Source organism: Alexandromys fortis, unplaced genomic scaffold (assembly GCF_014885135.2).
Source record: "Alexandromys fortis isolate MF-2015 unplaced genomic scaffold, M_Fortis_MF-2015_v1.1 scaffold_157, whole genome shotgun sequence".
NCBI lineage: Eukaryota > Metazoa > Chordata > Mammalia > Rodentia > Cricetidae > Alexandromys > Alexandromys fortis.
In genome coordinates, this window is record NW_026068041.1 from 1,454,922 (window position 1) to 1,469,488 (window position 14,567).

General features: G+C 50.1%; 1 protein-coding gene across 1 annotated transcript; it reads left to right on the top strand.

Annotated features, from left to right (window-relative positions):
• Positions 1-443: 443 nt before the first annotated feature.
• Positions 444-12,806, top strand: Ankrd54 (ankyrin repeat domain 54). The gene is made up of 8 exons (XM_050165755.1): positions 444-874; positions 2,921-2,968; positions 9,159-9,257; positions 10,427-10,498; positions 10,947-10,994; positions 11,075-11,199; positions 11,378-11,485; positions 11,803-12,806. The coding sequence occupies exons 1-8, from the start codon at positions 550-552 to the stop codon at positions 11,875-11,877; spliced, it is 900 nt and encodes a 299-aa protein (XP_050021712.1). The 5' UTR covers positions 444-549; the 3' UTR covers positions 11,878-12,806.
• Positions 12,807-14,567: the final 1,761 nt, after the last annotated feature.

Here is a 14,567-nt window from a genome sequence, read left to right on the forward strand (position 1 = left end):
ATATTTCCAAATCATCGTGCATTTTGTGGAAAACCGCGTTTTTTATGTCTGTTCATTGATTCAAAACACACCTACACCAGACTAGTTGGTTTCTTCATTTTCCTTTCCGATTCGCTGGGGAGCATTTTACCGTGATTGGCTAAAGCCTTTGCCAGTCGTCTTTCCGGACTTACGACAGGAAGAACTGGAAGAAAGGGGTGGGGGAAAAGTGCCCAGAACTCAGCCTTTTTACTGGCTCCAGTAGGAACACACGCTTAGTGCGTAGCAATTCCAATTTGTGATTGGCTTATCTGTCCGCCAGTCAGACCACCGTAAACCAGTGTTCTCCTTATACTCTGCCTTCCTTGCCTGATTGGCTGGGTTGTACATGTTCTGCAGTGTCTGATTGGTCCGACGCTTTACGCGGCCCGGCCTGCCCGTACTCTGTTGCCGTGGTTGCAGGCCCCGCCCTCCCGCTCGCTGACAGCGAGGCTTCTCCTGGAGGGAAGTGGGTCCGTTGGTCGGTCTGGAACGAAGCTGGCGCTGCCAGGCCCGCGCCTAGCCGTTGCCATGGCAGCCACCGGCGGGGGCGCGGATGACGAGTCCCGATCCGGCCGCTCGAGCTCCGACGGCGAATGCGCGGTGGCGCCGGAGCCGCTGGCGGAAACCGGAGGCCTGTTCTCCTTCGCGGACCTAGGCGCTGCGCTGGGCGGCGGTGCAGGCCTCCAGGGCCGGGCAGCCGGCAGGGCCCAGTCCCCGCTGCGCTACCTCCAGGTCCTGTGGCAGCAGGACACCGAGCCACGCGATGAACTGCGCTGCAAGATCCCCGCCGGACGGCTGAGGCGTGCTGCCAGGCCCCACCGCCGGCTCGGGCCCACGGGCAAGGAGGTGCACGGTGAGCTCAGCCAGGGATCCTGGGATCGCTCGTGAGTGATCGCAGTAGTTAGAGCTAACGAGGACCGTGTCTTCGGCCACTTGGACATCACTAAAAAAATCTTTCCACTCTTGAGGGTGGTTTTTAGTAGACAATAATGTGGGACGATTGAGAATATTTTTTATTATTAAAGAAAGAAGCCAAGAGCCTGCGCCTATGCCATACCTACTTGTGTGAATGCACAGATCTGAACCAGACTGCTCCACATGTGGCCCTTACACACCTACAGACACTTGTAGCCCCAGTTTTCTATATGTAGAATGGGTGCACTACTAGCTTTACTGGGGTATTAAGAGTTAGGTTCGCACACCTTTAATTCCAGCACTCGGGAGGCAGAGGCAGGCGGATCTCTGTGAGTTCGAGGCCAGCCTGGTCTACAAGAGCTAGTTCCAGGACAGGTCCAAAGCTACGAGAAACCCTGTCTCGAATAAGAAAAAAAAAAGTAAGGTTCTGCTTATAAAGTCTACCCATATGATGGACAAACATTCATTTGATTCACAAACTTTTATAATCATTTCAAGAGATAGATTGTGACCCATGAGAAGTGACTTGTACAGAATTTGCTGTAGGCGAGAAAAACGGCCAGGTGTGATGCTGCACACCTGTAATCCTGAGGCGGCAGAGGTGGTAGAGAAAGATCTCTGTGAGTTCAAGGTTAGCCTGGTTTAAGTAGCAAGTTCCAGGTCCACAGTGTGAATCCTGCAGATTGCACTGGGGAGTTAGGTTTTGTAGCAAGCATTTTTTCCCACTGAGCCATCTCAGCATCCCTAAATAGAACACATATTATCACATCAAGTCCAGTTACTCCCATCTGGACTGCTGATCTCAAGTCACATAGAAAAAGGTTGTACCGTAGTCCAACTCAGGTCAGTCAGACCATCCTGGTATATCTGCTATATTGTTTTCTACAGTTTGTGGGTGAAAAGGAAAATGGGGTGCAGAAGGATTAAGAATGGAAAGTTTTTTGTAAGATTTATTATGTATACAGTATTCAGTGGTCTGCTTGCATGTATCCCTACACTCCTGAAGAGGATACCAGATCTCATTTATAGATGGTTGTGAGCCATCATATGGTTGCTGAAAATTGAACTCAGTACCTCTAAAGAACAGCCAGTCCTCTTAATCTCTGGGCCACATCTCCAGCCCCAAGAATGGAAAGTTTTAAGGTCTCTTCAGACTAGCACCATTTGACCTGGTGTCTTAAAAGTCAAAAGAGGGTCGGGCAATGGTGTCCCTGTCTTTAATCCCAGCACTCGGGAGGCAGAGACAGGCAGATCTCTGTGAGTTCGAGGCCAGCCTGACCTACAGAGTGAGTTCTAGGACAGCCAGGGCTACACAGAGAAACCCTGACTCAAAAAAGTTTAAAAGAGAATTTCAAAGTTCTGTAACAAAAAAGTGCATATAGATGCCTGCAATTGTTATATCTAGTTTGCATTTTTTTGACCATTCTCAGACAAGAGGTTGTTGTTAGTTTTGTTCTAAAGTAGAGGCAGAATCAGTGCAAAGAGGGCAAAGAAGTTTCTGCTTGGGAATTACCATGTTTGGTAAGTCATTTAGGAATGACCGCTGTGAAGAATAATAATAAAAGCTTGGGTGTGATTATCTTACAAAGGACTAAGCAAACCCTCTCATTCATCCTATTTTAAAAATATTATCTCAATTTTCTTTGTAACAACTTAAGAGCTGGCCAAACAACTCAGCCTTGTTTTATGGATGATGGGCTGGGGCCCAGGGTAAGTAACTTTCTTGCTCAAGGTCGCCAGCTACCACAAGTGGCAGAAATTAGATCTGGCTCCAGAAGTCAGTTTGCTACAGAAATTGTTCTCTCCTCCAACTGTGGCCCAGTTCCAGTTTCTCCTTGTTCCCAGACTGGTGGTTTCTGTCCCGACACCTTTGCCTTTATGTACTGCTGTGATTGAAGGGTAGACTGTCAGGGAAAGCTCAGAAGCCATGTGCCTTCTGCTTTGTTATGCTCATTTTTTTTAACTGTCTTTTCTGTTTTTATAGCTCTGAAGAGGCTGAGGGACTCGGCCAATGCCAATGATGTAGAAACAGGTGAGTGTGCACAGTGGGACCTGTGGGCTGATGGGGAAGGGAAAAGCCAGCTCACCCTCCTTCCCTTGGGGCATGCTCACCTTGTTCACTCCCTGACTCTGAAGTCACTGCAAAACAGAAGTAGGGTGTAGGACTCCCTCACTGTCTCACCATGCCCCTCTGTTACCAGTGTCTCCTGGTGTCACAGTGCTCTGTATGCTTCCTGATGCTAGGGACCATTCCAGTGTTTTGTGTTTTTCTTTAAATCATTGGGGTTCAGCATAGCCCTCAGCAAAGAGCAAGTGCCCACTTTTGGTAGGAGTGACCTCCAGGTTTTTCTCCTACCCACCAGTTCCTGAATAACCACTCTGAGGCTTAATATTAGTTATAAACTGTTTGGCCTTTTATCTCAGGCTTATTATTAACTAGCTCTTACAACTTAAATGAACCCTTTTCTATTATTCTACATTTTACCACGAGGCTCGTGGCTTGTTACTTCACATCTTTCTTCTCCAGTGGCTGCTGGCACCTCCCTGATTCTGCCTTCCTTGTCCTTGTATCTTTGCTTGGATTTTCCACCTGACTCTGTTCTGCCTGGCTACTGGCCAAATCAGCTTCTTTATTAACCAGTGGTAATAAAACATATTCACAGCATACCGAAGGGCATCCCGCATCAGTGAACACTCCCTTGACTGCCGGGTAATCATCTGGCACCCCTGGCTCTCCAGTGACTGGTCCTCAGACCTGTTACTGAAAGGGCGTCTCACAAGCATGGGTGGGGTCCCTGCAGGACACTGTAGCTGACTTTCTGTTGCTGCTTCCGAGCATTCCCTAACTGAGGTAGAGCATCAGAGGTACAAGGGCAGCTTCTAGGACAAATGCTACTGCTACTACCACTGCTGCTACTAATTTAATCTGCTAACAATACCTCCCATGTGTCAGGGGAAGTGACGTGTTGGGTTACTGTGGCTGCTGTATCGTCAGACTTTGTCATGGTGACAAACTTGCACCTAAGGAAGGAGATTACTTTTGCTCCTGAATTCAGATCTTTTTAAAAAAATTTTTTTTTAAATATTTATTTATTATATATACAATATTCTGTCTGTATGTATGCCTACAGGCCAAAAGAAGGCACCAGATCTCATTACAGATGGTTGTGAGCTACCATGTGGTTGCTGGGAATTGAACTCAGGACCTTTGGAAGAGCAGACAATGCTCTTAACTAACTGCGGAGGCATCTCACCAGCCCCGAATTCAGATCTTTTAGTGCTCAGCTCATCTACTCCATTCAGACCTCAGTGCAGTGGAGTATGCTCTAATCCTAGAATTTAGGAGGCAGAGGTGGTTGGATGACTATTAAGGCCAGTCTGGTCTACACAGCAAATTCTACAAAAGCCTGGGGTATAGAGGGAGATAAAAATAATAGGTTTGGCCTAGTGAATGGCTCAGTGGGTAAGAGTACTTGCCATAAAAGCAAGAGGACCTGAGTTCAAATCCCTAGGACCCATGTAAAAAAGTCAGGCATGGCTCCATGTACCTGTAACCCCAGCATCAGGGTTGGAGACAGGTAGATCCTAGGAGCTTGGTGGCCAGCCATCCGAACTGCAGCAGGAATCTACAGGTTCACTAAGAGACCTTGTATCGTAAAATAAAGTGGCAAATGACAGAGGATCCCTGATGCCCTCTTCTGGTCCCTGCTGCACACACATAGGCACATGCACTTGTACATACCATGATCAGAAACCATACATACTCAAAAACACAAAAAGATGAATAAATTAAAAAGCAAAACAAAGCAAGTTTCCATTGGTTGTTGCTGGAGGGCATGGCAGAAGAGGTCAGTGTCCCTGTGGCAGGAAGCAGGGAGCGTGCATGTGCTTTCAGGCTCCCTCCTCTTTCCTGCCCTTCTGGGCCCGCAACCTATGGGATGGTGCTGCCCCACTCAGGGTGGGAATTCCCTCCTTCCCGAATCTTCTCTGAGAATGCCCTCATAGGTTCACACTGATGGTGATCTAGGCACGTCTCTGATCAAGTCAGGATTCACCGTCAAGAAAGGCCTCCACAAATGACCTACGTTCAGTGCTCAGCATCACCAGTGGCATGGACAGTTCTGCAGGTCACACTTCCAGGCCAGGCCAAAACTCCATGTGTCTGCATTTCTGGAGGGTCGTGGGAAGAATCTGTTTCTCTTTGCTTTGCAACTTCTAAGTTGCCAGGCCTCTCTTAGGCCTCTTTGTCATCCACAAACCCCTAACAGTGGGCTGAGCCCTCATCTTGCCTTCTCTAGATTATTAAGTAGGAAAGGGTCCCCTGGTTTATAGGACTCATTCAGTTCCACTGGGCCTGGATGATCCAGCAATGTCTCCATAGTTTAGAGTCTTTAGCCTTGTGCAGATCTGCAGAAATTGCTTTTGCCTTGGAAGTAACATCCACAAAATTTGAGGGCCATTATTCTGCCTCCCTCCAGGGTACAGCATTCTGATTTGGTGGTGGGCTGTTGTGGCAACAGGTAAGATGTGGACAGTGAGGGGCCATGGTTACAGGAGCCCCTTACAGCAGTCATGGGATAGGCACAGTTATCTCAGGGACCTGCTTCCAGATGGTTCCTTTGCTTTTGGCTCAGCAGTAGTCAGCAGGCCCAGAACCTGGAAGGTTTGTCCACTTCTTGCCTTGGTCTGTTTTCCATGAAATTTAACGTTTGAGGATAGTTGAGCATCAACTTAGAAAGTTTTGCAATGAAAGATAATAGACATTATTTTTTCATGTTTATTGTTTTGGGGAGCATGTGTGTGCTTGTAGATGTCATTGTACAACTTATGTGTGTAGGAGGAAGGCCCGCTTGTTTGTCCTGCAGCTCAGTTCCCAGCTACCCTGCTAGCTTAGCCCCGAAATAACCACACAGAAACTGTATTCATTAAATCACTGCTTGGCCCATTAGCTCTAACTTCTTATTGGCTACTAACTCTTACATATTAATTTAACCCATTTCTATTAATCTGTATATTACCACCACGTGGCAGTGGCTTACTGGCAAAGATTCAGCATGTCTGACTCTGGCAGCTTCATGGCGGCTCTCTGATCCCGCCCTTCTTCCTCTCAGCATTCAGTCCACTCCTCTCCACCTACCTAAGTACTGCCCTATCGGGCCAAGGCAGTTTCTTTATTCATTAACCAATACAAGCAACACATAGACAGAAGGACCTCCCATACCATACATGTACTTGCTCCCTCCTTCCACCACGTGGTTTCAGTGATTGAACTCAGATCATCAGGTTAGACCCTTCCTGCCCACCCGGCCACTTTTTAAAAACCATCTTTCCTTAGAGTCCAGCTCTTAAGAAACCCCTCTCAGGGTCCAATCAAAGACACCACAGTAAGCAAAGGGGACTAAAGTCTGGGGGTTAAAAAATCTACTCACAACAGGATTTGTCTATCCATGTTCCTTTATTCTTCTCTTTTTCTCTTCTTAATTAATTCTCCTGTCACAAACATTCCCAGTAATATATGCCCTTATAACCAGCTGTTCCCCAGCCCTAGCAGGTTCGAGGACTGGAATGCTTTTTCCCTGTAAAAAAGTTTTCACACACATGTGCGTGCTCACATACACACATGCGCATACACGGAGCTGTGGCTGTCAGTTCAAAGGTGGGTGTGGCTAGCACACGTTCTTAATGGAGAAAGTTAAGAAAGGAATTACATCATTAGGGAATTCTAGATGGAATGCTATATTTTAGGTGGTAAATAAAAGATCAGTTTAGTTTACTTTAATTTCAGTTACTTTAATAAAGATTTATTAAAATTTTATTTTATAAAATTATGAATAGGGCACAAAGTGTGTTTTAAATCAGTGCGCAGCTTATCTCCCAGCATGCGTACAGGATACTGGTAACCAGGCAACATATGTAAACAGTCTGGGGGTTTGCAGGGAAGCTAATGGCTCCTGATCTGATTAGCACATTCACCATGTCTAGGTCTGGAGTTTACATTTATTGCTCTAGGTGGTAGAAACAAAGAGGAGACCCAGGCCTCTAAATTATCAGTTCCAGGGTATGCTGTTATCAGCTGTTCTGATCAGGGGGAGTTGGGGGTCTTTAGGTCGCTGTTAATTATCTCTTCTGCTGTCCTTGAGAGTAAAACACAAGCAGTAAATTTCCTGAACTAAAATCATCAGTAAACTGAGGTGAAGGTGAGCATAAGGAGTTAGGAATCTTTTGAGTGAGGTAAAACCAGAGCATGCGGATTCTGCTACCTATCTAAGCAGCTATGAATCAGCAGCTTGGGCAAGCAGTAATTCTGTGTCCTTAGACAGCTGTGAACATCGCAAATGAGATGCTCTTGCCTGGACCCTGAACACTGACCAATGCCTGCTGATAAAGATAACTGCAGGAAGGCAGCTCTCTGCATTTACCTAGAAGAGAGGAACGAAGGCCTGGCAGTGGGAAACTGCTTTCTCGTGTAGCTAGGGGAATGTGATTAGTAAGCCCCAAAGGTACAGGAGACAGTTCGGAACTGTGGGAATTAGTTCCTAAATACGTAACAGAAGGGGCGTTAGCTACATTGAAAAGCTACAGCAAAAAGACACCCCCTTTATTCCCAAAGCAACAACACTGAAATTTCCTTGAATTATGGCTTAACCTTTACCAGGGCCCCTGACTCTGATAAGTCACTGGTGAAAAGATGGCTGAGCAATACTGTATAATGTTGTGGCTTGTGGCAGAGAATAGGATTGGGGCTGATGTCTTTCAGTTTGGCCTTGAACTTGTGATTCTCCTGTCTCTGTTTCTAGAGTGCTGTGGTTACAAGAGTGTGACATGACACCCAGCTGGTCAGCCAGTCAGCAACAGTAATGGGGCAGCACTTACGGGGCACCATGCCTCATACAAAGCTATAAACCCGAAATATAGTTGAGGAGGAAGACGATAAAGCGACACCAGTTCAAAGCCAGACGGAGCTGAGTGCTGTACACCTTTCATCCCAGCACTCGGGAGGCAGAGGCAGGTGGATCTTGGTCAGTTTGAGGCTCCAGGACAGCCAGGGCTACATACAGTGAAACCCTGTCTCAAAAAACCAAAGGACAAACCAAAGCAAACCAAACAAAATAAATGCAGGCAGGAATGCAAAATGCAGCAGTGATGTGCTGAGCTGGAGCAGAGACGCCAATTTGCAGCCCACTTTGCCTCTTTTCACCTGGGTCACTGTGGCCTATGAACCTCACATCTCACGGGGCCAAAGTGTCCTGGTCTGTGAAGTGGATGTGACACCTTGCATGGCTATTGTCAGGCTGCTGCCTGGCCAGAATTCCAAGTACACTGTACAGTGAGCTCTGTTCTAGGATGAACAGTCCCCTGCTGTTAAAGAACAGGATGGGCAGGATGTGGGAGAAATGTGGGAGAGGAGAGGCTGACTCAGCTGGGGCGAGTTACATGGACAGGAAGCAGTTTGGACTTTGACTGGAGGACTCAGATCCTTGAGGGGGCTTCTGGGAAAAAGACTAAAACGTCACTGACGCTGAAAGGACTGGCAGCAATTTTCCCCACTTCTTGGTCATTAGTGCATAATGTCTCCCCCTTTTCAGGGCCCCGCTCTGTCAGAGAAGGAATAACACATCCATTATTTCCGTCACAGCGGCTCTGCAGGCGGCAGCGCGGAGATGATGCCCATTTTCTGTGACTGCTGTGCACATCCAGGCCTCCGTGCCTGTTCCCATCCCAGCTCCTGCCACCGCCTCATGCTGATGCTGTGTGCTCCTTTTCTGCTTAGTTTAGCTTGGGATTTTATGCGTCCCTGGAGCTTATGCTCTCTCCCTTTCAAAGTGCGACCTCTTGAGAACCAAGTACCAGCCGGTAGCTTGCTCAGCTGTGTCCAGATGGAATGAAAATGTACCTAAGCATGGAGACAGAGGGATGGGGCCACTCCCTGTGCTAGAATTACTGTGCCCTGCAGTTCCTACCATAAAGATCAAGAGCCTCTTCTGATGTTCTGTCCAGTCCCTAGACACACAGGTTAAAACGGATCCATGGCCATTAAGATAACAGAATTCTCCTTGGGGCCAGTAGTCCCTGAGGGGCCAGCATCTAGGAGGGACCAACTTTGCTGTGAATTATGAATGGCTCATCTGGAGGGACCCTTGAGCATCATCGTCCATCCCTAGGGACTGTAGCATAGCTAACACTACTGCTTTTTCCCCTTTCTCCCTCATCTTGGTGGTCAGTGCAGCAGCTGCTGGAAGATGGCACGGACCCCTGCGCAGCTGACGACAAAGGCCGCACAGCCCTCCATTTTGCCTCCTGCAATGGCAACGACCAGATTGGTGAGTCCTGGGGAAGCAATAGGAATTGGTCAAGGCCAATGACATCCTTCTAAATGAAACGGGGGAGGAATTGCTGTCTGCATGCTGGGGGGAGGGCTGGGGTGTGGGATTGGGAAGACTTGTGACAGGAGCCCTCAAGTGCTAGGATTACAGATGTGTGCCACCATCCTGGCTTGGTGAGCAGTCATTCACTTAATAAGCAGAGGTCCTTGTTAATGAATCCAGTGGGGGGGGGCAGGGTCTCATGTAGTCCAGTCTGGCCTCACAGCTGCTGTGCTGCTGAGAACGCCCACAAACTGATCTTGCGTCCGTCTCCTGAATGCTAGAATTACAGGTGTCCACACTGTTACACCTGGGCCAGGTTTTTTGTTTGTTTTTTTCTTTTGTGGTCCTGGGGATAAAACCCAGGGGCTTCACTCATGTTGGCAAGGGCTCCACCACTAAGATTCATCCCCAGCCCTCTTCTTACTTTTTATTTTGTTGTTCAGGCTGGCCTTGAGCTCATGCTACAAACCAGGTAGGCCTAGAACTTGAGACCCTCCAGCCTCAGACCCCTGGATAGCTAGACTCACAGACCTAAGTCCCCAGGCCCAGCTATAGTGCCCTGGTTGCCAGAAGTTTTTTTTTTTTTCTGTGTGTGTCTCTTACAGAGATGGTCACCTATTTCATTCTAGAGATGGGACACTGTTACAGTTCCCATTTTGTCTATGGCCAGTCCCTCTGGAATTAGATTTTGTTCTTTTGTGAGACTCAGCCTGGCTCTCCAATACAATGTCCTTAACCTAAATGATTCCATCTGGGAGGTTGGCAAGCCTTGGCAACATGAGGCAGCCCAGGACAGCTGAAGAGGGGCGTCTGCTCATGGAGCACAGTGCAGCCTGCTGCCGTATAGGGAATAGAAAATACTTTCAGGAGCCTTCCCCAGTATGTTCCTCAGTCAGATAGGACCAAGAGGTCAAGAGACTAACTCTCCTACAGAGCTTGGTTCTGGACCCTTGGGGTCTACACATAAACCCTGTGGAGCACATAAATGATGGAGTGCATGTAACAGCATTGGGGAGCCATGTCCAGGTCCTGCATTCCACACTCCGGGAAGCCTCTGCTGGCTTCAGGTGAGGTTTAGTTGGTGGGAACCTCTAACAGTAGATCTTGGATTTTTCCTTCTTCAGTGCAACTTCTCCTGGACCATGGGGCTGACCCCAACCAACAGGATGGTCTGGGCAACACACCATTGCACCTGGGTAAGTCCTCGAAAGCCACAAGGTAGGCTTCCTAGGGCTCTGCAGGTCCCAGGAGTGTCTCCTAGCATCCTGACAGAGCTTGAACCCCAAGGATGCATTCCCCAGTCTGTGTCCCACAGACCATTCGTTCACAGTAGGCTGCGCACTTGGCAGAGCTGTTGGTGCGCCCTGGACTGGCTGCAGCCACCTCTGCTAGGAAGTGGGTTGTGAGCCCTTTGGCTGTCCCAGCCTTGCTGTAGACTCACACCATCGATTATAGTGAGTCCTATCTCCAGGCCTCAGTTTCTCCAGCTGTACAGGGAGAAAATTGGACTTGATCTGAGTCCCGTCCAATAGTCTAACTGGTGACACTGTCTCGGGAGGTAAAGTGGCACAGGCACACGCAGGGACACAGATCTCTTCCCTGCTCTCCCCAGTTGTGATTCTTAAGTCTCTCTTTTTTCCGCAGCGGCTTGCACCAACCATGTGCCTGTCATCACCACGCTGCTCCGAGGAGGTATGTGGCTCCTTCCTCCACCTCTTCCTGCCTTCTCTCGTTCTCATGCCCAGCATGCTTCCTTCTCCCTGTTCCCACAGGGGCCCGTGTGGACGCCCTGGACAGAGCTGGCCGCACGCCCCTACACCTGGCCAAGTCGAAGCTGAACATTCTACAGGAGGGCCATTCCCAGTGCCTGGAGGCTGTCCGGCTGGAGGTGAAGCAGGTGAGCGATTCCTCCCTGGATGGGTACCACACTTAGCAGACCATTCGCCTCTGGCTTAGGTTTCCTGATTACATTGTTCCCCAACATCTCCACTCCATTACGCTAGTTGGTATAAAGTTGGGCCTGTGCCTGCCTTCTAGCCAGCAGCTCAGCTCCCATCTCCTTTCTCTCCTTTCAGATCATCCACATGCTACGGGAGTACCTGGAGCGCCTGGGGCGCCATGAGCAGCGGGAACGGCTGGATGACCTCTGTACCCGCCTCCAGATGACAAGTACCAAAGAGCAGGTGAGCTACAGCCACAGGACCTAGGGTGTCGCCACCACCATGGACCTCAGCTTCTGTCCACTTCCATGAAGCCACGGCGGCTGGTGTGCTCATGTCCCAGACTACCTGATGCCCAAGATAAACCATAGTCAGAGGGAAGGGTTGGTGACACCTAGGCCTTCACTGGTCAAGGACTGTGCTGAGCCCAACACAGAAGTCTCTAGCCCCCATCGTTGTCATTGACACACCAGGACGGGGGAAGCATCTGTGTACCCTGAAGAGAGGCAGTGCCTTCCTTGTGTGGTGACCCCCGGGTCAGTCTGGGTTTCTCTCTGCAGGTGGATGAAGTGACAGACCTCTTGGCCAGCTTCACCTCCCTCAGCCTGCAGATGCAGGGCATGGAGAAGAGGTAGCAAGGACGGCTCCTTGCTTTGCACCACCTCCTGCCCTCCGCTCTCGGTACAGGGAAAGCCCAGGGGACTCCGGAGTTCCACCTAGCTCTTGCCCTTAGATGCTGAGGGCAGAGCTGCTCCCAGACAGTCGGCATCATCTCTATGGGCCAGGACCACAGCCCCAGCTCCTGCTGCACATTGCCAGCCTCTGTAGCCAGCCTCCAGGCCTACATGTGCTGTCCTAGCAGACATCACTCCTCCTGTGGCCTCCCTATGTTCTCAGCAAGCCCCAGGGCCCCATTTCTTCCCAGCCATGGACTTATTATCATCTGGCTTAGGGTAGGTACTCTGAGGCCACCCTGGCTGCTATGGATATCTAAGATGGCCCTGCCCCCTACACCAGCACTTAAGTTTAGCCCTGCACCTGACTTTCAAGGACACACTGCAGTGCATGGGTGTCTCTGAGCAGAAGAGGGGCATTGCTGATGCCTAGGCCTTCATAAGACTAGGAAGGACCCTTTTTAGCCCAAAGAAAGATCTCCAACTCCTTGCCTCCCAGTCACTGAAACACTAGGGATGGGATCTGTTTTGCAGCCAAGTTGTGAGAGGGAGATAGTGGTTCATGTGCCCAGGTCCTCATCCCAGGAGCCTCGAGGCCTCAGATGGTGTGACAAGAGCCTGCACAGATATAACTAGAGGTCTTAGAGGATCCTGGATCATCTAGGTGGGCAGGGTAGCACCCCAGGGAGCCCTGTGGGAGGGAGGCAGGAGGTGATTGCTGCCGTGTGGATGTGAGAAGTAGAGGAAGAAGCTGGAGAAGGACAGTGAACCATTGCCCTCTGACCTCCCAGCAGGGACTGGCTCTGCTGGCACTGGACTTGAGCTCAGTGGGACACATGTTGGTGTCTAGCCTCCAGAACTGTGAGAATAAATCTGCTGTTTCAGCTGTTTGTTTTTAGTGGTGGCTTCTTGTAGTGACAACAGGAACTGACAAAGTAGCAGGGACTTGGACTCACTGCAGAGATCTCTTAGGTCTGCTGAACAGTGCCCTACCCTGTCCTGAAGGAGACGGCTGTGGTGTGGGCATGGGGGAGAATCCTCATATAGGAGCCCCCTCCGGACAGGGATTTGGCCACTGACTTCTAGTCCATGTTTGGCCTGGCATCGCCCCCATTTTCTCTCTTGCCAAACGGGAAGGCCTGGCTACTGGCAGAAGAGAGCCCATCTTCAGATGCCAGCTTGGTACTGAACAAGAAACTCAACCACTCCTCAGACCCTGGAGGAAGGACTGGGTGGGGGTTCAGCCCCCACCCCCTGTGGGGAAGGAAACCCATAGTTCCCTACTTTGGCAGGATTAGGAGGACAAAGTGTTTTAGCAGCCCCAAAATAAGAGGGGCAGTGCTGTCCCTGCTGAGTGACAAGAGGAACAAGGGACTCTGTATGGGGCAGACTTTCTCCTCTGCCTGGATGACCAGCTCTCTTTAAGTGACTTTCACTTCTTGGGGCCCATGGGCACAATTGATCTTGCTCTCTTCTTGGGGCTTCACTGGGGCTGGGTCATTACCTGGGGCAGGCTGGAGACCAAGACAGCAGAGAGGCAGGGTGGAAAGAAACCGCCCCTCTCAGGCCTTGGGCCTCCTCACCCTTCACCACCTGGAGAGAGCTAAGGCATGGTGACCAGCTCTCTGGCTGCTAGGGAAGGTACAGAAACCTCCGAACAGAGTAAGGTTTGTGTGGGGTCCACACTGGCATCCTGAAGAAAATCGACATTCAACGAAATTGGAACTCCAGCATTGGCATCCTGGAAGCAGGAGCTTGAAAAGCCACCAGGGTCCTCTGGGGCTGCCTGGGCGTACCAAGGACACCTTGCCCCAGGCTGTTGCTTTGAATTTGAACAGTGGAATGTTCTGGAACTTCAAAATTGCCCTGAAGTAACCCAGAATCTCTAAGACAACAGGACACAGTAGGACTAATTGATTCCTGAAACCTGGGCCTCCAGGAACAAGGAAGGCATCCTACATCCCCATTACTGCAGGCTGGGTCCCAAGAGCACCCTTGGCCCTAGCAGAGTGTCTGTTGCTAGCTCCCTCTCTGGCCGTGCAGACAGGGAAGGGAGGGCTTGATGCAGTAAGGTGGCTGCTGGGTCAATCGTCAAATACTGACCAGGTGGCCAGGCAATCTGCCTCATCCCATTTCCAGCCAGAATATTTCCTATAACCCCGAGTCAGTCTGAAGAGCCAGCCAGAGAGTCGGCCCAGACACCGGAGTGAGTCAGGAAACACAAGTGGGCCCTGGGCGATGGGCTGGGCAGCAGCAGGAAAGAACACAGCTGGAGTAGTCCTCCGGGGTTGGCTCTGGAGCCAGCTGACTGGACGCCACTGATGGAGAGGGTGCAGTGTTCAGAGGGGGGGGTAGCGGAGGGGCGGGGGGAGGGGGATCTTGGTTTTACCTCATTCCGACTGCTGCCTTCCTAACATGAACGATCCTTACTGAGCACCACGCATGTTCACACGTTCCAGGTGGGCCTGCTCTTGCTGCTGCCCACACCTGACCAAACAGGTTGGCCAGAGCCCCCCACCTAGGCAGCCAGATCCACCTCAAACTCATGTTATTTCTACCATGCCTGAAACCAGAGCTCCCTCACAATTCATTTCCTCACACAGGGTGACGATGGTATATGCTGAATGCCTCTGTGTGTCAGCAGGTGTTGG

What these genes read in the sequence shown, in the direction of transcription:
- Ankrd54 (XM_050165755.1), top strand. Translation starts at nt 550, where the DNA reads ATGGCAGCCACCGGCGGGGGCGCGGATGACGAGTCCCGATCCGGCCGC. An exon ending in CAACACACCATTGCACCTGG is followed by an intron (nt 10,499 to 10,946) that starts GTAAGTCCTCGA and finishes TTTTTTCCGCAG; the next exon opens with CGGCTTGCACCAACCATGTG. An exon ending in TGACAAGTACCAAAGAGCAG is followed by an intron (nt 11,486 to 11,802) that starts GTGAGCTACAGC and finishes TTCTCTCTGCAG; the next exon opens with GTGGATGAAGTGACAGACCT.